Source organism: Miniopterus schreibersii, assembly GCF_964146895.1.
Source record: "Miniopterus schreibersii genome assembly, chromosome: 1".
Lineage (NCBI taxonomy): Eukaryota > Metazoa > Chordata > Mammalia > Chiroptera > Miniopteridae > Miniopterus > Miniopterus schreibersii.
Genome location: NC_138101.1, coordinates 199,588,264 through 199,614,302, shown reverse-complemented (window position 1 = coordinate 199,614,302; position 26,039 = coordinate 199,588,264). Strand labels below are relative to the sequence as shown.

At 46.5% G+C, this 26,039-nt stretch overlaps 1 protein-coding gene and 1 pseudogene across 8 annotated transcripts in view; both read right to left on the bottom strand.

The window, feature by feature from the left end:
- The window catches only part of PPP2R5C (protein phosphatase 2 regulatory subunit B'gamma), a 115,043-nt gene that overhangs the window by 28,361 nt on the left and 60,643 nt on the right, over positions 1–26,039 (bottom strand). For all 7 annotated transcript variants that reach the window (XM_081119052.1, XM_081119051.1, XM_081119053.1 and 4 more), the window contains 4 exons: positions 12,149–12,348; positions 2,412–2,522; positions 1,326–1,418; positions 1,113–1,243 (listed from right to left, as the gene is read on the bottom strand). In XM_081119052.1, the coding sequence (XP_080975178.1) occupies positions 1,113–1,243; positions 1,326–1,418; positions 2,412–2,522; positions 12,149–12,348 (535 nt within the window). The remainder of the gene's footprint in view (positions 1–1,112; positions 1,244–1,325; positions 1,419–2,411; positions 2,523–12,148; positions 12,349–26,039) is intronic.
- On the bottom strand, positions 7,114–7,521 carry LOC308564680 (large ribosomal subunit protein P1 pseudogene; annotated as a pseudogene). Its single transcript has 2 exons — positions 7,512–7,521; positions 7,114–7,467 (listed from the first exon to the last, which is right to left on the bottom strand). The product of its transcript is annotated as a large ribosomal subunit protein P1 pseudogene (transcript).

Here is a 26,039-nt window from a genome sequence, read left to right as displayed (position 1 = left end):
TGTCCCCACTAGGACCTGTCACTGCCTTGAGCCATCCTGGAGTCAGGGGCCTTAGGGTAAGCCTTCCTGAGAAGCCACAATTCATAGAACAAACTACTAATTTAGTAAGCCTTCCAGGGACAGATAAGAAACTGCATTAACTGTTTCATTCACTGCCATTTATTTGGTGCCACCATGGCTGGGCACGAGCTGGCACTGGGTGTGTGACAGAGCAACTGACACAAAAAACCTGCCCTCACGGGGAGACCATACCCACCCACCAGGCCAGGGAGGCTCTCCTGGCGGCAGGTGTTTCCAGAAGCCTGGCAGGTTGAGGAGAAGGGCTGGTGGGAAAGAACATCCCAGGAAGATCAAACAAGGCAGTCAAGTGGTGGTGTGGAAGGAGCCGAAGCTGAGCAGGGAGTTGACTGTGAGGAGCTGGACCTGCGGGACCCAGTGCCCTGCCCAGGACTTAACACCTGTTCGCCCAGAGGACATCGGTCACTGAGTGACTCAGAGGCAGCAGCAGCAGAGAGGAAGGGATGTTGGAGGGCTGTCAAGACTGGGTGTGGAGGGTTGGGGTCAAGAGGTCAAGGTGAACACTGCACACAGAACATTATGGAACATTCTCTCATGAGCCATGGGCTGTGCCCTCCTCCTCATAAACTCCCGTGACTACATTCCCAGTCTCCGTGGCCCCGCAGGCCTAGGGGTGGGGGTGGTCGTGACCGCTGACAGCTGCCTGGCCTCCACGTGCTGCTCCCAGCAGGGCCGCCTTTCCCCTGGATGCACAGGGCAGTGCCCAAACCTCTGATGTTGGGCTCAGATCTCCTGAGCCTTTCACTGAGGTGCAATGGGGACGGATGAAGGAACCGGGGAGGGAGGAACTTAGCTTTGGTGAGATGCTGGGAGTGGGCTGTGGGGAGGGGGTGGGAAGGGGTCAGGCCAGCCCCAGCCCAGCACAGAGACACAGGTGCAGACTGGAGCCACCCGGACACGACCAGCTGCCAGCTGGCGGCTCAGAAACAGCCCCTGCTGCTCCTTGGTCACCTGCTGAAGGAACCATGAGGTGGGGGCATTAAGCATGAAAACGAACATCACTGTGCAGACAGACGTCACCCCCACTGACTTACCTATAAAATATATTATTTATCTGTTTTCTGATGTAAGCTCTTAAGCCTAAGAATTTCCCGTAGATTCTGTGAAGGGTAGTTTTAAGAAAATCTCTCTCTCGAGGATCTTCACTGTCAAAGAGCTCTAAAAGCTTTAAGAAGAAAAAGACACTTAGTGACCTGGGATTCTCCTGTGAATCAGGGATTCATGGCTTCAGCTAATTGATACCTTACCTGCAATACAAACTTCTGATCAATATATTTCTTCGCTATATTAGGTTGGAAATCAGGAGACTCTAAAAATCTTAAGAAAAATTCATAAACAAGCTAGGAGAAAAAAAACAACAACAATGAGTCAAAAACATGGTATTTTATTAACTGGAGATTAAAAATACACCCTGAGTTGAATCTTTGTGTGCAAATATTAGGCTTAAAAAAGCCATGTATCTATAGAATTAATGCCAAATTCCATGACCTAATTTAATTAAAACTGAAGATGGTAACTGTTTCACAAAGAACCAAAGACTATCTCCTTAAATGGCATTTAACAAAATGATTTCTGTGCTGATGTCACCAATGTTTAAATTATGCTGCTGAGACCACAGTGCACAGCAGCCACAGCTGGCCGTGACCAAGCTCTGGGTGGGATTTGTAGCCTGTCACCTCTGAGTGTCCTGGGAGAGCCAGGTGGACAGCAGCTGGGACTGGTCAGTGAGGTCACAGATGGTTATGCAGGGGTCTCAGGTGCCACGGGCAGGAACGCTTTGCTACCGGGACAGTCCTCCGTTTCAGCCTGTTCTCCACCTGGCTCCTTCCTGGAATTCTCACCTCTCCACCTCCCCTCCTAGAATCACCCAGACCTCGCTACCCAGCACTCTGCTCAGGGTGGGCTCAGTGCCCCCCACAGGCATACTCCCCATCAACCTCTCGCCTCACAAATGCTCTGAGAAAGGCATTGGTCAGAGGGTGCGCTGAGGAGCACGTTAAATCTAAGTACCCAAACTGGGAAGTATGCGAGTCCCCCAGGCCTCAATTCAACGGCCGCCAGCAAAGTGGTCATTTCCATCAAAGACATACTGACAAATTCCATCTCTGTTGCTGACATACAGACCATCCACACAAAGAAAAACCATCAAATGTTCTCTCTTCTGCTAAAACACGTTTCACGTACACACAGGTGTGCAAGGCCAGAACGATCAGAGGTCCACCTGCAACCAGCCAGGGTGAGGCCCTTGGGCTGGTGCACCTGTGGTAGAGGAAGACCCACGAACACGCGCACCTCACTAATGCCCGTTTCTGGCGCAATCCCCAGTTCAGTACCTGTAGGTGAGGCCAGGCCGCTTCTAATGTTGGTTCATCTTCTTCTGGGTCAAATTCTGCTCCCGTAGGATTGGAGGAAGGTGGTAATGTTCGAAACATGTTAACTGCAAACTAAAATCCACATAGTCTATGATTATAACCAGGACATTAAAAATATTACAAGGAACATTGAAAACAATCTTAAGTAATTCTAATGAGATCTGACTCCAGTGGTTATCTATCTCAAAATTCAGAAGCAGTGTGGGCCCCCACCGAGATCCTGGTCAAAACCACAGCAGGAAATGTGGCTGTGGACAGGCAGCCCAAGATGCCCACCTGACTCTGAGCTGCTGACTTTCAGAGACAAACAGCACCTACAGATGCCGATGGCAGTGATGGCATCTAAGGCCTTTATTATATCCAGTCAGTGCAAAAGCAAGAAAAACATTCCAAGTCTAGTAAGGAAAGGGTGAGATTGTGAAGAGCAGAGATAAAGAACTGAAGATGGTGATATGTGGCAAATGCCACTTTGCATGGGGACACCCTGTGACTGATGCAGAGACCTCTGCAATCAACACTGATGGTGACAGTGCGCAGCTGGAGGGTCACTGTTAGAGGCAGGCTGCATGCTGGCAAGAACTGGCACAGGACAGCCTGGCTGTGTGCCCAGGGACACGACAGCTATGACTTCTCTGAGTGTTTGTACTCAGGGAGAAGACGTTTCTCTGTGGTTTGGGTGATATCTTCGTAGGACTCACAACTCTTTTCTCAGATCCCCATCTTTATATGCCCATCACCAGTCCCTCATCCCAGGCTCCATTTATTTTCAACTTCATAAAAATGAATCAATGGCCCTGGCTGGTGTGGCTCAGTGGTTGGAGAGTCGGCCCAGGCACTGAAGGGTTGTGGGTTCAATTCCCGGTCAAGGGTGTGTATCTGGGTTGCAGGTTCGATTCCTGGCCCCAGTCGGGGCACGTGCAGGAGGCAACTGATTGATGTTTCTCTCTTTCTCTCCCCCTCATTCCTCTCTCCCTTCCAACCTCTCTAAAAATCATCGGAAAATCCAAAATCAGTATCCTCAGGTGAAGATTAACAATAACAACAAAAGAATCAATGTGTTTTAGAACAGATGTTTTCTGCATTCAGTCTAGGGTTCTCTGGAGCACAGGTGTGTTTTAATGCCCATGTGGTTAATATGAAGTTAGCTCTCTAAATAAAGCACAACATAACTGAAACATTCATGATATAAATGAAAAAGTTCAGTTTCTCTATATGGCCCACTTATTTTGTTAGTAAGTTTAAATATGATCAGCTACCTTACTGAGTCTGAACCTACCACCTGCCCGTTAACAGAGTTGGGCTCTTAAAGGTGATCAGAAAAGTCCCTGGTCCCATCATGCCCCAAAGCACAAAATCAAACACTTGACCCTAATGACAGCCTGACTTCATGAAAACAACTAGAACATACCCACGGAGAGTCCAGGACGTGCCCCCACTGAGTTTCATCCTGTCTTCACTGTTATTGACACCAAACCCCAAACCTTAACATCATTTTTCAACCCAGCCAGTTGAAAAATCTTAGGAGTGACACTGTGGTCCCTGAGGAAGAAGGAATCCCATGTGGACAGCTGCCAGCCCTGCCCTAGTCCAGCCCGGCCCTGCCCCATGGGGCTCGCCTCGCCCAGTAGCCTCCACAGGCTGACAGTTCCCTTCCCTGACAGTTCCCTCCACAGGCTGACAGTTCCATCAACCTCTGTCCCCACCCGCTGGTCTGTTCTCTGATCACTGTGACTATGGCAGTGGGCTGGCTCTGGTTTTACGGTGAAGCCCCCACGCAGAGCGTTCCGGCAGCCTCGGCCCGTCCCCAATGCCTGCACCTCACCGAGTCCCAGATGCTGAGCTAGAGGCTGCAGGGGATGTGGGCCAAGTTGCTTTTACTGCAGAAGTCCCCTTTCGGTGGCCCTGAAGTGTGATCGCCCATGACCCAGAAAGTATCATTTAACCAACTCTAATTGATAAAAAGTTATTTATTTTAGGCAACAAACAAATCTCCCACTGTCATTTATACCCTCCTTTCCTACCACACTGCACTGCATTAACTTAATGCTCATGTTTTAAAAAGGCTAGAAGAGAAGATGGCAAACAGGAGGCCACTGCGAGTTATTCGTGGGTTTCTATCCTAGCAATATTTCTTAGCACAAAAGCTTTGGAGGTCAAGTATGAGTGCCATGGTTCTGATGTCTGTGCGCTCAAAGGGAGCGTGCTGCCCAGCTGTGTGGAGTTCCGTCTAAGAGAAACAACGTGACCTTCGTTAACGTCATGCCCCGGAAGCCACAGGGAACCTCCTGTCTCCCATCGGTCTGGAAGTCTGAGGTCTGATGTGATCACAGGCCCCCTGTGCCACTCAGCTGAAATCCCAGTGCGAGTGCTCACTGGGCTCAATGCAGCTAGAGTCTGGTCACACAGAGAGCAGCATGGCCTTGGGGGACAGCCTCTCCTGGCCTCCTCTCACCCAAAAGCACGACCCTAGGCTGAAAATCCTGCCCCTAAGCCTTGGTTTACTCATCTGAGAGCAGTAAATCCCCTTTGCATGGGCACAGGTGAAGTGGGAAAGCACTAGGCATGAAGAATCACCTCGAGGGTGGGCACGAGTCTGTGGCCTACACGGCTACTGTGGTGGAGTGGACTCTGTAATGTTAGCCAGCATCTGCTTTCACGGCCTTCTGGACTCCTCCACTTTCAGTACTTAAAACCAGCCCACCAAATCACTACGTTCACTGAATTAGATGCCAACCAAATGGCCTGGGCAGCAGGATTACAGAGCCTTTCTATCCTGGTAGCCGTCACTAGCAGGGAAAGTAGTAAAACACTCACGATGGAGGTCACTGCAGTGCAGGGGACGTGTGGGGGTGTAAGAGATGAAGGGATTCACTCCAGAGGACACCACCGTAATCTAATTTCAGAGACGACGAGGAAAGAGAAGTTCATTATTCAGTTCTTTGTGCGACACCACGAGGGCTACTCTACTATGATACCGATGCTGTTTTGTGCACGTGAGGAGGATTCATAAAGTAGAGTCCACCGAAGGCCAAACTACAGTCCCTCCAGACACCATTCCTCCTGTAATAGGAATACAAGGTTCGGAGTCATGTTGCTGAGAGACATACTGGGGCGGGGGAAGCCCATCTACATCTTTTTAAAACAAAAAATTGTATTTGCTTGTAAATAATATAACATATGTGGAAAAACCAATAGAGGCAACAGAGAGACCATCTCAGCTGGGCCACGGATACAAAACCCAACAAAACCCAAAAATACAAACCTAATGACAACACCCTCTCCACTAACAAGCAACATGGAAACATAGCTGATAGGACCCAGGTACATGGCCACAATGGCCAAGGGACGCACTGCCAGCTAGTTACCAGGCCTAAGGAAGGGCACTGGAGAGCTCCCCAACGGGCGACGGGGCTGGCCGCTCTCCAGGGTGGGGGGATGTCACAGTAGCAAGATGTCACTTCTCCACAAGGCAGCTCACACCGAATGCAATCTTACACATAATTCTAACTGGATTTTTGATGAACTCAATGGGTGTCATTTAGAATTCAGGTGGGTAATAAAAGTCCTAGCAGCAACCTTAATTACTGAAACCTGTGACCATTTTCGGCTGACACCTGAGATCCCAGCTGCAGCGCAGTCAGGAAGCCTGCCCCGAGCCAGACGTAATTGGTCCTGTCAGGCTGCACATTTCTTCCTGATGTCTGTCTCAAGTATAACCGATGGCTGGGTCATTCTTGGGTTAACGTCTTTCCCCAGCACTGCCTCCCAGGTCATCACACTGCCTGGCACAGAGTAGCATTCAGTAAACAGGGTGAAGCAGGGCCCCCCTTCCACAAAGCGACAGCCCCACTTTTCAATTGGTATTTTTCGTAACAAAATACTGGGGACTGTACGAAGGCAAGAACCCTTAAAGAACATAGTTTATTTCCAAGTAGATACCACAATGTGATATTTAAGAAAAGAACTACTAGTTAAATTCTTATTTTGAATAGCTTATTTTTATAATCATTCAAATATGTTCTTAAATAACAGTTAAAGATATTGTGGAATAAAAAACCTATGAAGAACTAAAAACCTTTTAAAGGAAGTTTAGTTTCATTTTTTTATGACTTCATGACTAAATGTACAATATCATCTTCAGATAAGCATGAAAATATGCTAGTTATTTATAATTATGTGTATGAGTTTATTCTTATTTTTTAGTTTAAAATAGAAAAATTACTAAGGCAAGATAAGCAATAATTTGTAATATAGCAGTTCCTTGAATAATGTCATTTTGTTTCACATCGTTTCAAGATAATGTTTTTGAGGAAAAAAACAACAGTTTCCTGTCTGGGGCCACTGTCCCTGGAGTGTGCCCGGTGCCCCGGTGTCTGCGTGGGTTTTCTCCAGGAATTCCAGTTTCCTCCCATGTCACAGAGCCGAACAAGGGAGGTGAATGGTGTCTACACCGTTCCAGTGTGAGTGTAAGTGTGAGTGGGTGTGAGTTCACCTGCGATGGGAGGGTGGCCTGTCCAGGGTGGGATCACCCTGAGAAGCCAGGAGAGGCCTGTCACGTGTGACCCTGAACTGGAATTATCGGGTTGGGAAACCATGATCTGACTTTTTTGTTGTTTTTTTTTTGGTCAACAGAGACCCTTTTATTGAATGTGTTACAAAAGGTTTAGTCAAAAAGACCAAACCCCATGTTGTCATCAGACTCCTCAGACTCTTCTTTCTTTGCCTCCACTTTCCTCTCCTCGGCTGGGGCTGCAGGGGTGGAGGGGCAGGACCTCCTGCTGGGGCAGCACTAGCTGCTGGGGCAGGTCCACCAGCCCCTACATTGCAGGAGGCTCCCAATGTTGACATTGGCCGGAGCCTTTGCAAACAAGCCTGGCCAGAAAGGTTCAACATTTACACCAGCTGCTTTAATGAGGGCACTGATCTTATCCTGTCACTGTCACCTCACTGTCACGCAGGATAAGGGCTGAGCACATACAGGTGAGCTCTGAGACAGAGGCCACGGTGTAGGCCAGTGCTGCTGGGAATGGGGCTAGTCGCTGGATGAAGCAAGGGCCTCACCCCAATGCATCCTTAGCTTCCTCGGAAGAGCCGAGCACCTTCCTGGCAGCTGGGGAAGGGGCCTGACTTCTTTTAGTTCATCATTCTTAGATGTCTGCAGAGCTCACATTTATTTCAATGTTTAATGTTAGAAATGTTTTGGGGCTTCATTTACAAGTTTAGTGATGTTTCTGCAACCAGACGTAGGCTACAGGAACTTAACTATTATTTGTATCAATTAGCCTAGGGTACAACTGGCATTGCTATACTACGTTGTTTCACTTAAAGTCACAGTTTCCAAGAACCTATTGATGAGGTTAAGTGAGGGCTTACTGTACTTATAATTTAATTCAATTAGTGTTATTTAAAGATAACACTGAATTTGGAACTTTCTCTTAAGTGATCAACTCTGGACCAAAGGTTAGTTCTGCACAGATTCTGAATAATGTATCTTCCCCAATATTTTGTTATGAAAAATACCAATAAAAAAAGTCTAATCCTACAGGGAACAGCTGTGTAGCCTCCAGTAAGGTTTTGCATTTACATCCTAACATATTTGCTTTATTACATATCCTGATCTTTTTTGCAGTAAAATGTGAGAAAGTTTAGAAATGCTTTAGAATAGCAAACTATATATCCTGTAGCCTACATGATATAAATAAACTGAAAAGAGAAGCTTCAGAGCTCAAGTACTGACTTCCCAGTCATGTACGCATAGCTAACCATTTCCATGCTATGACCCAACCACATACTAGATGCATATAGTTATGGAATTGCAAATTAAACAAATGGCCTTTGATCAGTACATCTTTTTAGAATCACTGTTGGATGGAGTTGTATTGATTATTTATTATAATGAAGCAGGAACTTATACTTAGAGTAACAGGAATGGGATTTACTCTACTTCCTGACCAAAAAGCTGGGAAAAATATATATGGATTTATAGCTGTCAGGACACTGGCCTTCAGGTGAAGGATAGGACCCTGAGCCCGGCCGGGCGTGGCTCAGTGGTTAAGCGTCGACCTAGGATCCAGGCAATCAGGGTTTGATTCCCAGTCAAGGCACATGCCCGGGTTGTGGGCTGCAGCCGATCAATGACTCTCTCATCATTTATGTTTCTATCTCTCTCTCTCCCTCTCCTTTCCTCTCTCTGAAATCAATAAAGATATATTAAAAAAAAAAAAAAAAAAAAAAAAAAAAAAGGACAGGACCCTGAGAGCTGGGAAACAGTGCGGAGAGCCTACAAATGCCCAGATTCTCGCCTGGGTAGAACTTCCAGGTTGCAGTACAGGGAGGAAGAACTGAGAGGGAGCCCACAGACATCGGTGGTTAGAATCTGCAAGACAAAGGCCCAGGAGAAGAGAGCTGCAGAGAGAACATGAGATTGCGGAGGTCCCCTCAGCTCCACAGCAGAGGACTGATCACTGTATTTGTGCAAGGAAACCACCAGAGACTGTGAAAAGAACCACCTGAAAAGATCGGAGAGACCTGTCCTTGCCCGGGGTGGGAACAGTGCCTGATCAGTCATGGGGATAATCTGCCATAGAAGTTCTGTGGCTCTGGTTCTTCCTAACACATCTTAAAAGCAAGACCTAAAAGGATAAAACCTTTTATTACATTTGCAAGTAACTTAACTATATCAGATATCCAATAAAAAATTACCAGACATGCAAAGCAGCAGGAAAATATCATTTATAACAAGAGAAAAACCAATCAACTGAACTGACCTGGAGCTGATGCGTGACTAAGCAGACGAGGGCATTAAAACAGTATGCTACTACGAAGATATAAAAAAGACACCAATAAACTACTGGAGGCTTAGACTGCAGTGTGTGAGAGGAAAAAAATTTACTGGGTGGGAATTAACACCAGATAAGACACTGCAGAAAGATTAGTGAACTTGAAGATGGCAAAGAGAACTACCAAGTGAAACAAAGAAAGAAAAAAGGCTGGAAAGGAAAAGAGCACCAGTGAGCTGTGGGACAAATGGAAGAAACCTAATGCTGGACTGGAGTCCCTGCCCGACAGGGGAGGGGACAGAAAAAATATTTAAAGAAATAAGAACCAAATACTTTTCCAAATTTGATGAGAACTATAAAAAAAACTCCAAATACAAGACAAAGAAGGAAACCACACCAACACACATTATAATCAAATTGCTTAAAAATCACTAAAAATTATAAAAGTAGCCAGTGGGGAATAAAGATAAATTTTGTGCAGAGGAACAAAGACAGGACTGGCAGCAGATTTATCACAGGAACAATGAGAATAAGACGACAGTGGAGCAAAACCGTGAAAGGATAAGACTCAGACCTGGAGTTCTCTACCCCGCAAGCACATCTTTCAAAATTAAAAGCAAAAGAAAGACTTTTTGAACATACAAAATTGGAAAGTTTAATCAACAGTAGACCTGTGCTATGAGAAATATTCAAGAAAGTCCTTCAGGCAGAAAGAAATTGGTATCAGGTGGGTTTCTGGGTGTAAACAATGGTGTGAAGAACACTGAGAATGGCCCTGGCCAGTGTGGCTCAGTTGGTTTGAGTGTCGCCCTGTGCTCTGAGAGGTCACCAATTTGACTTCCGGTCAGAGCACATGCTCAGGTTGTGGGTTTGATCCCTGGTTGGGGGCGTGCAGGAGGCAGCCAATTGATGTTTCTCTCTCATTGATATTTCTCTCTCTCTCTCTCCCTCTTCCTTCCTCTCTTTCTAAAATCAACAAAAACATACTTAAAAAGAAAAAGAACACTGAAAAAGGTAAATAAGAAGTATAAAATGATTTAAAAATTACTTAAAAAAAATAAAAATTACTTAAATCCCTTTAAAAAATAATTATTTAAAAATAAAAAATAATATATTATGGGGTTCATAACATATGAAGAAGTAAAATGTATGCTGACAATAGCAAAAAGACTGGGAGAGATGAAATAAAATTGTGCTGTTGAAACGGTATGTTACTGTTTGAGGGAAGACTGTGATAAATTAAAGATATATTCTAGAAAAGTTAAATAAGTAACTGAGACCAAAGAGTAACAGTTATAGTTAAAAAGCCAATAAAGGAGATAAAATGTAATCATAAGAAATACTCAGCTGACCCCAAAGAAAGCAGAACAGGAGAAAAAGGGAACAGAAAACAGATGGGATAAATAGAAAAAAATATAGCAAAACAGTAGATTTCAACTCAACACATCAACACTCACATGGAAAGTAAATGTCTTGAACACCCCAATCAGAAGGCAGAGATTGTCTGATTGACTAAAAAAGTGAGACCCAGGTGGGCCGGTGTGGCTCAGTGGTTGAGCATCAACCTATGAACTAGGACATCACAGTTTGATTCCCAATCAGGGCACATGCCTGGGTTTCGGGCTCGATGCCCAGCAGGGGGCGTGCAGGAGGCAGCCAATCAATGACTCTCATCATTGATCTCTCTCTCTCTCTCTCTCTCTCTCCCCCCCCCTCCCTTCCTCTCTCTGAAATCAATGAAAACATATTTAAAAAAAACAAAAACAAAAAAGAGGAGGAAAAAAATATTCTCCAATTTTCCTTAATCTAAGGGGTAAGGTTTTAGCATATTTACCGTTCAGCATATGCACCTGTGACTACTCTTCAGGCGTGAGCTTGGGGAAGGAACCTAAGCGGCCTTCGCAGCCCTCATCTGACTATACGCTGGTAAATTTGGAATGTTAAGAGTTAATAATAACACATGAAAATAACCAAGTTGATCTCAACTCCTAACACAACAGATTGTGAATTACAAAAAGTACATTACTTCCATCTTCTTTTCCAAAGCAAACATACTAAAGTGAGAAATAAACATATTTTAGGTCAACAAGTCTAGTCAATTCTGAAATACATAGCTTTGAGGGGGGAAAATAAATCATTGAACGTAAGGAGTTCAATGAAAATAAGAATTTAAAATATTATATTCAGCAACAAGGACTCCCTAGCAACTGCGGAGTACTAATTTCAAAGGCAGATAAAATATCAACAATTCAAAGAAACAACAGAAAACTGAGTTCAGTGCCAAACAGTAAGTTTTAGTAACTTCAGGCTTTGCATGTGATGTTTCCAGGTGGTAGCCACTAGGTCACAGTGAGACCCTGCAGAGGACCTGAAACAGGTAAAGTAGGAGACAGCGGAGGACTGAGACTTGGGGCTGCGTGGAAGCAGCCTTGAGCTGCCGCCTGCAGGACAGAGCTGGGTGTGTCTGGACTGGCAATGACAGATGGAGGCCGCGCAGCCCGTCAGGACAGACTGTCCTGACACCAGCTGGGTCCCGTCACTATCCGCACTGGGCCCCACCACCAGAATTTTCCTGTACATGTGTGGAGAACATGTTTACTTCTATAACATGTATGGGCTTTATTATATTAAGGTCATATATGTTAAGAACAAACATTTAAAGAGGACAAGATACTAAGCACAAACGAAAGTCCTAACATTTCTACCCCATTTGGTAACTGTGAGGAGTAAGTGAATTAACTCTTCAACAGGTCCCTAGAAGGCACCGGATGTCCCTCACTATTATCACTATAATCCAGGGCACGTTACAGAGATTTTCATTCTTCAGGGCGCAGGTACAAGCCCTGGAGCAGGAGGATTTTCTGCGGGAAGCGCTGTCACACTCAGGGTGGGACACGCTGGCCGAGCTCTCTCACTTACCATATGGACCACTTCCGGGTAGATAGGCTCTGTGATCACATTCCGATTGTGGGTGATGTATTCCACCATCTCACTTAAAGCAGCTCGTTTTACTTCCTTCCACTTTAGGTCACTTAGTGGATCGGAAACAAAGTCAAAGAGGACACAACACTGACGTAACTTCTGGATAAAAAGCTTCTCTTGATCAGCAGGAGGAACATCTGAAAAGCAGGAAGGAAAGTATATTGATCACAAAAGTACTTAACCCCAAATTATTGCAAAACACTTTGAGCCTTCTACTATTTTTAGTTTGAATTGATACATATTCAAGAAAAAAGAGACGGGACGGGGTGAAGAGAGGTTAAACATTCCTTAAATAAATGAAAAGAAAAAACCAGCAGTCACTGCTCAGGTCATGTGCTTCATATGATCAAGTTTCTATACTTCTTGAGTCTAAAACCACACTGAGTGCTGTTCAAAACCAATTCTCTCTAAACGTATCCATTCAAATATCATCTGAGCACCAGGTACCACATGCCGGCACTGTGAGCTATGAACAAAAGGGAAATGAAGACAGGTGAGGGGTGTGGACACTCACACCAATGTGACAACTGAGATCGTAGGGGCAGGCAAGGCAAGAAAAGGTCACACGAAGGATGTTCCCTCAGGTCTGCTGCTGCTGTGACCGTACAGGGGAAGTCTGAAGCTTGCCCAAATGAGCTGTTTCACACACTCAGCAGGAGTCGCTACCCTGGTGCTCCAAAAAGCACCTTCCATTCCTCTTTCTGGGCTCCGGTCAACACATACGATGATGGCAACACAGAAAAGTGCAAACGACAACAATCGCTACTATTTGAGTGCTTACCTGGACCAGGTACCATCTTAACAGCTGTACACATATTTACACATTGTTTTCATGTAACCTTCACGATGATACAAGATTAATGGAGCTCTGTAAGACTTTCCAGAATTCCGGGACGCTGGAAAACTTCTATCTGCCAGGGTGAGCTTAACAGCTTCCCCGGGGCGAGGATGAGGTCAGGGTGATGCTAACAATGGGATTTATTGATACAGATACTGAAAACTGTCTTAGAAGACTTGTGTAACTCAGTGACCAGTATTTTCCAAGGGATCAATAAATGGTGTTTCAATACCGTTCAAGGACAAAAGAGCCATTCAAAGTGCAAGATAGTCCTCTGGACTTTAATGTAATAAATATACAGACAGCTTATTGATATGGTTTCAGATTCCACATTGCAGGTTCCTTCAAGAAACTACCCATTGTTAAGTTTCAATGTGATATCAAAGAAAATGTCCAGGACGACCTGAACTATTAAACTACTCTTCCCAACCACATCTTCCGAGCCTTCAACCAAAACAGGGCCCCTGGCAGACGGAGCTCAGAGGCACCCGCAGAATCCAGCCATCTCCCACGAAGCCAGACATTAAAGGTTTGCAAAAATAGAAAACACTTCCCTCCCACTAAATTTGTTTTTGTTTTAGAAAAAACAGCTATTTTCATAACAAGATCTACTTCTGTTAACATGCAATAGGTTTGCCATTTTAGTAATGAATTAATGAGTAATGCTTCAACTTTTTTTTGTGGTTTAATTTCGAATGTGGTCAATAATGGTAGCTAAACCCACATCACAAAAGCTCTTTGGAGTCCGACACAATTTTTCTGAGCGTGAAGGGGTCCTGAGACCTGCCCTACGCCAGCCTGCCCCGGGCGCACGCCCAGGGCTTCTGTCTGCTCAGCTCACCGTCCCTTCCCATCGAGTCCTCCTGCTCCTCTCGCCCACCCGACCATCCACCTCCTGCTCAGGGTCCTTTTATAGGCCTCTCCTGCCTTCTGAGTCAGAGCAGATGTATTGCTCTGAGCCACCACTCAGCATGTCCTGTTGCTTTAACCAGGGAGCTACCTTGCCTGGCATTTCTTCCCCAGCGAGATGCTTTTGGAGGGCAGGTGCCAGGTGATGAAGTTTTCCACCTCTCTGCCCCCCAATGCCCAAACCTGAATCGACCTGTGGCTCCTCTAGTTCCTGTACTGCGTGCAGCAGGGGGAGGGCATTACGGCCTACAGGATACTTAGGAGACCATGGGAACCAAATGTGATACATAAACATTGTAATTACTCGGGGACTGTGCAACCATTTTAAATGAATGACGTCATTATAATGTGTGGGTCTCTTAACATTGAAACATCCAGCCGTTTTCAATGAAAAGCTGTCATTTTCTGAGTGGCCTCCTTGCCTGACTTCAATCCTCATTCACTCCTATGCCTTTGTTCACCCTCCGGTTTGCAGGGTTACCTTAGGAGCTCATTCTGTGGTCACAGCTTGTATATTTGGAACCTTCCGGCTTACTCACGTTCTTGGCACTGCAGAGAACTAGCCCATATTTACCCCTAAGGGCTACCCTGACACTCTCAGCGTGGCTTCTAAGAAGCCTGCGAGCGCTCTCCGCACACCCCATGAACTGTATCAGGCCAGTGCCAGGCAGGCACCGCTGTCCCACATGGAGAGGAGCACACACTGAGCACCCAGATGTCTTGCCCGCAGCCGCCACGCCGCTAAGGGGCACAGCACAGATGTGACTGCACAATATACTCTAACACTGTGGCACAGGGACACAAGGCAATGCTGGGGCCATTCCAGATGGCCTCGAAGTCTTATATGCACCAAAAGGCTCTGAAAGCATCGGCCACTTTAAAACACAGGACAGTAACCAACATTCAGAAGAAAGACTTGGTTGTCACCAAAACACTAAAACAAATCCATTATAATCAAGAAGGAAGAGCAGACTAAAATCCCTTTTTCTCCCATAAAATTCCTAAGATTCTTCTAAACGGCAAGAAAACCTCTGTAATTACATGTCATTTCTTCCAGGTTCCAGAGAGTGAAGATGTTACTGCATTATTTTTGTTTATAGTTTATAAAAAAGTTTGTGATTATAATTTCATGAGCTCTTTCTACTTTCTAAAACCTCATTTGGCTATTTTTACAATTACACTGTTTTAAAAAATCTGTATTATAACAATCAAATTGAGCACAACAATAAAAACCTTGCATCCCTTGTCCCTTTCAAATACTTCCATATGCATTTTGAATGCAACTTAATTTAGCCTCTTACTGGTCAGCGTATTGAAAAAGTCTGCTTCCTGCTGTGCTAACAGGACCGCACCACCGGGGCATGGAAACCAGTGCAGGCGGGGGAAGAATGTGCTTCAGGCCTTTATGTATTCTGACAGTTTAACAATATAAGTGAGTTATTTGTGAGATTAAAAATAAAGTCTTTATAAGTTAGCACTGCTAATCTTGACAGAAGAAAAAGGGTACGACAGAACATAAGCTATATGTGACTCTACTCCTTCGGTTACCCATGCGATGTGGACCAAACATGAGAACTAACCGGGACCGACACTGTTGGTGCATTACACGTCCATGCTTGGTGTTCAGGGCGGCCCGACTCTTACTTGGTCAATCGTGACCCTACGATGTGACCCAAATCTTACAATGACCTCTTGGGGCAGTATAAAAACATGAATGGTGAAGCCTTCTGGTGAGTAACAGTGGCTTACTTTAGGTTGTACACAGAGCAGTAACTCTGACACTTGCTCTAGTCTTGATCCCAACAGCAAGCATCAACTAAACAGCACAACACGAGGCAAAACTCGGGTGTGGTGTGCTGAAGCGGCCCGAGGATAGTGCTCTAACTAGAAAGGGGTGTAGAAAGGACGCCCGCCAGGAGAAGTCCCATGACATCGCCCTAAAGTCCAACACTGTTGAAACTGCTGACCTAAGAGAACGCGGAACATAAAGAGGCTATCACGGTTAAGGCTGACAGTCTTCATATTAATTAATGCTTCCTCTTATTATTTTTAAATTTCAGAGCTGTGACAGTCTTCTACACAAATAATACCACAAGCACCTTAGGTCTGTATAGGTCTCTTCACTCCCTGGCCTGCATTTTCACTGATCTGCTATGCTGAACTTGGGATACTTCCCAACCATTTCAAGGTCAATCCTTAATGATTTCAGGAGCAAAACGTATGGATGTCCTTGTGCAAAACCTGCAGGGGAGAAGGGAAGACGACACTGACCCTGGTGTTGGAAGTAACGCAAAGAAGGTGGAGATGAGACTGCATGTATGATTCTTTCAAAAACACATGTGCTCAAGGAACCTGTAGTTAATCCACGGCGAGGAGCAGCTCAGTGAAGGGGAGCAGCACGGCAGGCGGGGGCACCCATTTCTGGCTCGGCAGCGTTCCTGGCCCCACAGTGCACCAGCGGCACAGAGCAGGCTACAGAGCGGACTTGTTCCACTGACCTCTGACCTCCAAGGTGGAGGTGAGCCCTGAGGGTTAGCCGAGGTGACAACAAACTTCCACTTATATTTTCTACTGCTCTTCAGCCAAGTGTGTGCAACTGGGTCTTGGAGACCACGGGAGGCTGTAGGGAGCTACGCGGCCTGTACAGGGTCCGAAATGGCCAATCAGCACAGCCACCTGCACAGGTGCCGCCAGCAACACGTCTAACACTTACAGACACCTCAGCCACCAAATCGCAGGGTGTGACAGGACAAGGCTGAATTACCAAACTGTCGCTGTATACAAAGAGGCACCATGGAAACTCTGTGCAGAAGAATTTAAAAGACAAAAGCCAAGCCCATTTCCTCCTGACAAGTCTTGGTGGTGAGAAGACCAAGATACAAAAGGACCAAGTCTCTTCAGGACAGCTACACACAGACAGCAGAGCCAGGCCGTATGCACACACACGATGGTTCTTCCCAAATAGCCGTGACCCCAGTGAGGCAGAGACAGAGCTGCACAAACCACAGGCCTAGAGAATGCCACTCAGGAGGCGTCCCGCAGGTATGCTCACGAGGGTGGGAACTACTGCCTGGTCACCCGCATGCCACTAGCTAAGCAGCGAAAGCAGCTTGAGTCTCAGGGGAGACCACGTGTCACCACACCCTGAGTGTTCACGCCACCTTCTCAAGGGCATGGCGCGTGGGGCCCACGAGGGTCTGTGAAAGTAAAGGAAAACACACGAGCCACCAAAGCCAAGAGCCAAACCTCCAGCTGTGGCGTCACTGTCTTTCCAATACAGTTATTCTTAGTACAAAGTGAGCAGGAATAAAATTAAGTCCAACTACGAACAGTTTAGAGTGAATTTTGGATTCTTCATTAAAAGGCACTCAATTCCACTTAGCTCGATTTCCTGTATGAGGACACTGAGCAGATGGCAAGTTCCCCCACTAAGAAAACAAAGTTCAACAATATGATTTGGTTTTTGAAAGATAAAATTCACGCACCATTTTCTGAACTGACCACTTCCCCTGCTTCCTGTGTGTCCTCTGGCCTAGACAAGTGTCCCCAGGCACAGGCACTCTCTGGTGGCGGTCCCCGCTCCCCGCACTTGCGCATTGGAGCCTTAGAGTAAGACTAACTGCCCGCCGGGCTCAGCCCTTCGCCGTTTCTGCCGTCTCTGTGCCACATCTCCACTATTCATGGTTTCTGAACTTCCCATGTCAGTCTGGGGAGAGTGCAGGTCTTCGCAATACTCGGTCCTCCACTCTGTGAACACGAAATATTTCCCCAATGACTTGAGTTTCCCTCAAATGTCTTCCAATAAAGTTTACAATTTTCTCTTAAAAATGTGTCACACATCATTTTTTAGATTTATTCTTAGGTATTTATGTCCTGTTGCGATTGTGAAGTGTCTTTAAAAAGACAATTTTCTAGCTGCTGCTGTGAGACCGAAGAAATAACTTGGGTATTACTTTTGTATCTGGCTAGCTTGCTTATTAGCTCATTAATTCTAAGAAGTAGCTGTCAATCCTCTGGTTTTCTGTGTCTACGTCCTTTCATCTGCAAATGCCACTGCTGTTCTTTCTCTCACGTGAGCTTTGAGGAAGTGGCCAGAGCAGCATCCTCACCTCTTGCCCATCTCGGGGAAGCTCTGGCTGCTTCACGGCCGAGTCTGATGCTTGCGCTGGGGCTCTGCGGGTAACACCTCCCAGGCTAAGGAGCTGACCTACAGGCCCGTGCTATCTCAGCCCCATCCGAACAGACACCGCACAGCTGGACAAGTGGATTCTAAAATGCACATGGAAACGCAAAGGTCAACACTAACCAGGACCCTGGCCGAAGAAAAACAGGTGGGGGCTTGCTGTTCCAGAAATCTAGACTAATAGCAAACCTTTACTAATGAAAACAGCCAGCCTGAAATGCTGCAGAGAACAGAGTCCAGAACACGCCCATGCACATGGGGATATGTGACTTATGACAACTGGATCACAAAGCAGCGGAGAAAGGCCAGGCTTAAATACATAGTATATGGTGTGGAACAAGTAGGGACAACGAGGAAGAAAGGAAGGGGAAAGAAAAGAAATAGAGGGAGGGAGGGAGGGAGAGGAAAAGAAAGAAAAAATACGTTGGATTATATTATATACAAAAAAGAAATATAAGCTCCTGGAAGGTTGGGACTTCAATCTGAAAGACCGAGCACTAATGCTTTTGGAAAATAATAGAGAAAAATTATTACGTAGAGGAAGAGGCAGAGAAGGACTTAAGGTATAAACACAGGGGTCATTAAAAGATCAATCAGTTGAACTATATAAAACCAAACACTTTTCTTCATCAAGACACCATCAAGAATGAAAAGACAAGCCACAGAGTAGGGGAACTACTTAAATACATATAGCAAATTGATTCATGTCCAGAATATATTAACTTTTCCAATAAGTCAGTAAGAAAAATCCAGAGTACCAAGAGAAAAGTAGGCAAAAGTCTTAACCAGGCACTTCACAAAATATACCCAAATGGATTGTCACCCATTAATAACTAGAGAAATGCGAACGGAAACCACAATGAGATACCATTAGACACCTCACAGACAATCATTAAACAGTCTGAGGACGCAGTGCTGAGAGGTGCAGAGCTGGTTCCCACACGCCGCTGAGCAGGCTGCAGGCGAGGCTGAGTGCAGGGCAGACACATGTGTCGCGGCACGTGGCCCGGGGGGCGCACACACGTGCACCACAGCGTAGGCAGGGGGATGCTCGCAGCAGCCCATGTCCATCAGTAGTGGACATTTTACAATATTCCAAAACTGTAAAGACGAATGAAGTACAGCTACACACAATAAGGATCACTCTTACACAACACAGTTGAGTGGAAGAGGCGAGATGAAAGAATTAATTCAGTGTGATTTCATTTATATAAAGCATGGAGACAGGTCCGCTGAAACCTACAAAGAACCTAGAGGGGGCTTCTGAGTGCCTGGTCTCACTGATGGTTACACGAGCACTTGCTTTATAACTACTCATTACACTTGTTTCATATGCTTCTGTATGTGAGTTATAGTTCAAACTTAAAAGGGTACATGATATGTGCATATGGCAAAAAAACCCCTCTCTTCCCAAAGGCACCCAGTGTCACCAGTTGGTGTGTGCCCAGCCCAGGCATACTGCATGTACATGTAAGCCTTTTCCCACAACGCTGGAGATCAATTAACTCTGAAAACCTCCAAACTAACCTTGAAACACACACACACAAACACCACCAACACATTTTCTAACGTTCCTGTACAGAGTGTTTATGTTGAAGAATTTAAGCTCTGGATATCTTTTTTTTAAACTGAAAAAATTTCCCAATCAAGATGAAGTTATAAGTGATCTCTAATTTTTTTCCACTTAAAGTTTCTCCCTCCCCCTAAGATGAGCAATTATGATCCCAAATGTATAATCTAAACTGGAGATACGACTTGCTTATTGGATCTAACGCATCTAGTGTGAAGCACCTGAGACGTGGAAGCTGAGGTGTGAGTAGGCTCCAACCTTGAGTACGTAGCCTGTATCATAAGGAATAATTAAAAGATGTACCCAACATACGTGCCAGGTACTGTCTAGGCACTGACAACACAGAGACAAACCAAAACATGACACAGTAGTCCCCTGTATCTGCGTTTCAGTTCCCTGTGGTCAACCGAGGTCCAAAAATATTAAGTTGAAAATTCCGGAAATAAACAATTCATAAGTTTCAAATTGTGTGTCGTTCTGAGTAGTACGATAAAAACTTGTGTTGCGCACTCTGTCCCATGCAGGACACAACTGATCCCGTCCAGTGTCCCCACGCTGCACGTGCTACCTGCCTTGGTTATCAGGTCGGCTGCAGTGGCGCCTCAGTGCTGTGCTCAAGTCACCTGGTAGTAGCCTGACGCTAGGTCACAACACCCACGCCATACCCCCTTCATCTCATCGCGCAGACACTGTCATCTCACGTTATCGCAAGGAGGGTGAGGACAGTTACGAGAACACAGCCATACACTTACTGCAGTATATTCTTATAACTGTTGTACTTACTGTTCATTATTATTAATCTCTTACGGCGCAATCTTTCTAAGTCAAGCTTTATCGCAGGTGTGTATGTACAGGAAAAGCATAGTGTATGGAGGGCTCAGTACTAGCCACGGTTTCAGGCACCCACTGGGGATACTGGGATGTTCCCTCCGCAGATAAGGAGGGACGACTGTACTTGACCTAAAAGAAAACAACTAGATCATGTGAGAAGCGACAAGTGCTATGACTGAGAATTATGAGGTGCACTGGGACTCGGGGGTTGGGAGATGTGGATGCAGGGTGACGGAAGCGTTTCCCGGGGGCACTTGGGCTTGGCCTCGGAGGAGAGTGAGCAGCAGCCATGTCAGCACGAGGAGGCGGAGGCGTGCTGCGGAGGGACTGAAGCCCCACTCGGGGGGAAGGCGTCATCTACAGATGCCACTTCTCAAACCAGAGGGCCTGGAAGTTAGAGGACAAGTGAAATAGGGTGCATTTTCCTGGAAAACCAACCCCCCCAAAAGACAGAACCTTAAACAAGGACGCTACTGATTCTATCTTACAAGCCCTCAATCACACTGGGTCCTTCTCAGAAATCCTCAGAGGATGGCCCCCGTCTTGTTCACCACTGAGCCTCTGGAGGGAACACTGGCTGAGCACAGCGGCACCTCAAATATTTGTTGAATGAACAAATCAATCTGAAGGAAACAAATTCAGGTAATTTAATTGAGAGATACCATAATTTAAAACCTACTTACATTCAAAGAATGCCACATATATCAGAGTAGAATGCGGAGTCTACACAAACTTAAGATAAAATTAAGGTCTTCAAAGAAGCTGCTCCTAACAGGCATGTTGGCACCCTGGGTCTGGCTGGCAGAGGTGCTCTGAGAGAGAAACGGGAACAGCACTGGGGGTAGAGAGATTTAGACCACAGAGGCTTTGAAGCAGATGAGCAACGCACTTGATCTGGGAATAAGAAAGGTCTGTTCAGGAGGGACCCAGGGACTGAAATTAAGATGCCAGAGCAGGAAGTTCTACTTGGGCCCGGCTGGGCGTGGCTCAGCGGTTGAGCGTCGGTCTAGGATCCAGGAGATCGCAGCTTGATTCCCGGTCAGGGCACATGCCCAGGCTGCGGGCTCAGTCTCCAGTCAGGGGCGTGCAGGAGGCAGCCGATCAATGACTCTCTCATCACTGATGTTTCTATTTCTCTCTCTCCCCCCATCCCTTCCTCTCTCTGGAATCAATAAAGATGTATTTAAAAAAAAAAAGTTCTACTTGGACGGAGAAGGCGAGTCCATGAAACCAGTTCCCCAGTCTTCTCAGGAGGCGACCACGACATCCGAACTCTGGTTCCTCAGGCGCTGGCCTGGCAGGGTCATCTTTGTGACCCTATAAATCCAACTTCTACAACCTGAAAGTGCGATGAACATTGCAGTGAAATACTCACTTCTATGTAGATGACAGGATAAGACGAACTTCTACCCTGACCCTTAGCCTCCACGTAATTTCAAAGTTGAGTTAATTCTCTCCAACTGTTCCTAACTTGATGATTTTCAAGATGACAGTAAGTTTCTCAATATCAAAATGCAGTGTCACAGTTTGTCCATTCTAACGTATACATTTTCCAAACGAACATCCACAAATCAAGTTGCGCCTTTCACTTGACGGTGGTTTTCCCTCCTCTCTTGGCGACCCTTAAAAATGGCTGCGCTCCCTCAGCTCGGGAGCACTCTGCCTCGAGGAGACACTGGTTTGGCCTCAGCACACAGGCTGTGACTCTGGTCAGGTCTCTCGGCGAGTGTTATTTTATAAACAGCCAGAGGCCCCTCATGCTGTCTACATGACCTAATGTCAAGGAGACAGTGAGCCCACCCGAGGTGGCTCAGCTGCTGAGCGTCGACCTAGGATCCAGGAGATCGACGTTCGATTCCTGGTCAGGGCACATGCCTGGGTTGCGGACTCGATCCCCAGTCGGGAACGTGCAGGAGGCCGCTGATCAATGACTCTCTTATCATTGGTGTTTCTATCTCTCTCTCTCTCCCCCTTCCTCTTTCTGAAATCAATAAAGATATATTAAAAAATATATATATATTAAAAAACAACAACACAGTGACAGCGGTGATGCGAAGCAGACAGGACTCTGAAGCACAATGTGGTGGTCCAGGAGAAACAACCAGGAGCAGCCAGCGTTCCTGTCCCCAGCACGCTGTGCCCTCTCCCAGGCCTCCTGCCTGCTAATTTACACAGAAATGTGGTAACAATATAATGCTGGCTACAGTTTCTACATCCACACTTTCACCTTAAACTAATATTTTCTTAGAACCTACAGCTCAATATCCATTATGAGTGTTCCCTTTAAACCCAGCTCTGTGGCCAGTCAGCATGTCGTACTGAGTGTTACCCAGGCACCCAGGCTACATTCTCCTCCCTGAAAACAAGATCTTCTACCAGGGGGCCAACCTGTTCAGGACGAGCAGACCTGGTGCAGATCCCACAACCTGAGGCTCTCTCCTCCCTCCTCGGACATTAGAGGCCTCCCTCCCTTCGGGCTTCTCTGATTCTTCAGTTCCCCTCTATCTGCACACACAGAAAGGGGTGACATTCACTTTCCTCACAACTTCCCCCTGCCCCCCACCCCTCACTGCCCCTTTCTCATGAAATTACAGTGTAATTTTGTAAGACAGATATTCCATTTCAAAAAGCAATGGCTGGTCTAGTTGGCCCTGCCCTCTGCCCTGAGAACTGGCATTCTCACGGGGACTGGCTGGGCGGGGAGGGAGTGGCACGGGAGATAAGAGCGGGCCAGGGGAGACTGGTTTCCGCAGAAAAGCTCTTCATGAAGGTGAGTGAATTTTTCAGGGAAGGAAGCATCCTGGGAGAAATGAATGATTCCTAGTCTCGATTCTGCCACAGTAAGAATGGAGTGAAGTCATGACAATCTAAGCCTCAGGTTCCATAAGCTATAAGGCCTCTTGTGGAAACACATGTACATTCAGAAATGTGTCCTCACCTCCTGGGACAGGTGACACGCAAGAGGAACTCAAGAGATCTTAGCTGAACTTGCAGCCTTGGCTAGACACTCCCCATTAGGATAAGCGAGTTCAACACTTCAGTGGAGCCACGCCTCTTCATCCACTTAGACAAGCACTTCTGGTGAAACACTGAACATTAAATAATCTTACTGCATGCACCTGGTGACCAATAGCTCCAGCAGCATAGGGGCTCATCATCTAAAGCCCAAGGACAGGTACCATTTCAGGAAAAGCAACTGCTTTTATCACGGTTGACCAACAAGAAACAGCTGAATTGAGATCGTGTGATGTTTGTCTTTCTCTGCCTGGCTTATTTCACTTAGCATAATACTCTCCAGGTCCCTCCATGCTGTCCCAAACGGTACGAGATCCTTCTTCTTCACAGCTGCGTAGTATTCCATGGTGTAAATGTCCCACAGCTTTTTATCCACTCATCTACTGATGGGCACTTGGGCTGTTTCCAGATCTTAGCTGTTGTAAATTGCGCTGCTATGAACACAGGGGTGCATAAGTTCTTTCTGATTAGTGTTTCGGATTCTTAGGATATAGTCCTAGAAGTGGGATCACTGGCTTGTACCCTTTGGGACAGCATGGAGGGACCTGGAGAGTATTATGCTCAGTGAAATAAGTCAGGCAGAGAAAGACAAACACCACATGATCTCACTTATATGTGGAATCTAAAGAACAATAAACTGATGAACAAAACAGATTCAGTGACATAGAAGCATGGAACAGACTGACGAATGTTGGAGGGAAGGTGGGGGTGGGGAGAGATATTAACCAAAGAATTTATATACATAACCCATGGGCACAGACAATAGTGTGGTGAAGGCCTGGGGTGGGGAGTGGGTGTGAGGTGGAAGGGTCGATGGGGGAAAAAGGGGACATCTGTAATACTTTTAACAACAAAGATAAATTAAAAAAAAAGAAACTGCCAAAGGAAGAGTCCAGAGCTTGGACTACGTTTACCAGCAGACAGAACAGTGTAGAGCTGTGGGAAGGATGTACTGAAAATATGCACACACTCTTTCCAGTTTCTATTTCCTATTCTCTCTTCCCTCCTCTGTCTGACAGATAGGAGTGATCTTTTTGGACATGTGCTCTCTTAAGGTGAGTTCTGGGCTCTTCACACACGACCTCTGACCCAGAGCTACAGCAGGGGGCAATCAAGGGACAACAGAGTCAAGTGAGCCTCAGGGCCCGTGTGCTAGGGCCTGGGAGAGAGCCCTGGGACACGGGGCCCTAAAGTGATACCAGCATCATAACGTGCACAGGGAACCACGGAACCAGGGACTCTGTGTCCCCCGTGGGGAGATGAAGCAGATGAAAATCGGTGCTGGACCCCTCTAGTCCCTACTCCCAGGTCCTGCTGACCTCATCTCCACCCCTGTGGGGTCATATTAGTTAACTGTTAATATTAGCCTATGCTGGGTTCCACCCTTCATCTCACCTGGGCATCAACTAATCCTGGTAGGAGGAAAAGTGTTAAAGATACAAGCCAATAAAGAGAAATGATAGGTCCTCCTGTCTCCAAGGGCCCGGCAGCTCTTGGTGGTGGGGAGTGGCCTATGGCCTCCTGGGGACTGGACAAGCCTCCCCAGTGGGGGCCCTGGACTTGCTCTGACACAGAACTCACACTGTAATCCTGGGAACAGAGGCCGAGAGTAGGTGTGGCACCCTCCACCTCCCCTGTATCCAGCAAATGACAGGCGCTCAACAAATGTGTCACATAAACTAATAACGCTGAGGGGACAAAGCTGCAGGTGTTCATAGCCAGTGAGTCCCACACTCCTGTGCAGGGGCCCCCAGTCAGGGTGCTCTTGGGCCAGGTGGGATGCGCAAGGTAGAGGCAAGAAAAAGTCCTGAGGCGTAAACTGAGTGGAAACATCCACACTGCCTGCGCCTGTCACTTTACTGTCTCAATACATAAATTATAAAGAGAAGGCTTTTAGCCTTGGCAGGTGTGGCTCCATGGTTAGAGCGTCGGCCCTCACACCAAAGGGTTGCAGGCTCAATCCCCGGCCCCAGTTGGGTGTATGTGGGGGGGAAGGGGGGGAGATGATGGGACACCAACCACCTGACGTCTCTCTCACATCGATGTTTCTCTCTCCCGCTTTCCATTCTCTCTAAAAATCAATGGAAAAAAATATCCTTGGGTCAGGAATAACCAAATAATAAATAAATAAAGAGAAGGCTTTTAACTCAGAGCTTAGATACAATAAGACAGAAACACTGGAAGGCTGCTCTGGCAGGAGGACGAGCCCACGCAGGTCTGTCCACCTGTGCCTGGCAGGTGTGACGGACCAGGGCCTGGTCCCAGGTCTGTGAAACTGGAGGGTAATCCTGGGGGTGACACCAGCACCATGCTCACTCCCACGCCTGCGCCCCCTCACAGCAGGCGTCTTCAAGGCAGGGGTAATTAGCGGTGACACCGCTCTTCGGTGCGTCCTGCCCCAACATCCCTGTCACAGGGGAGTCATGGCTCTGAAGCAACGAGTATAGGCGGGTCCTTGGACGGAGCACAAACAGTCAGAGGG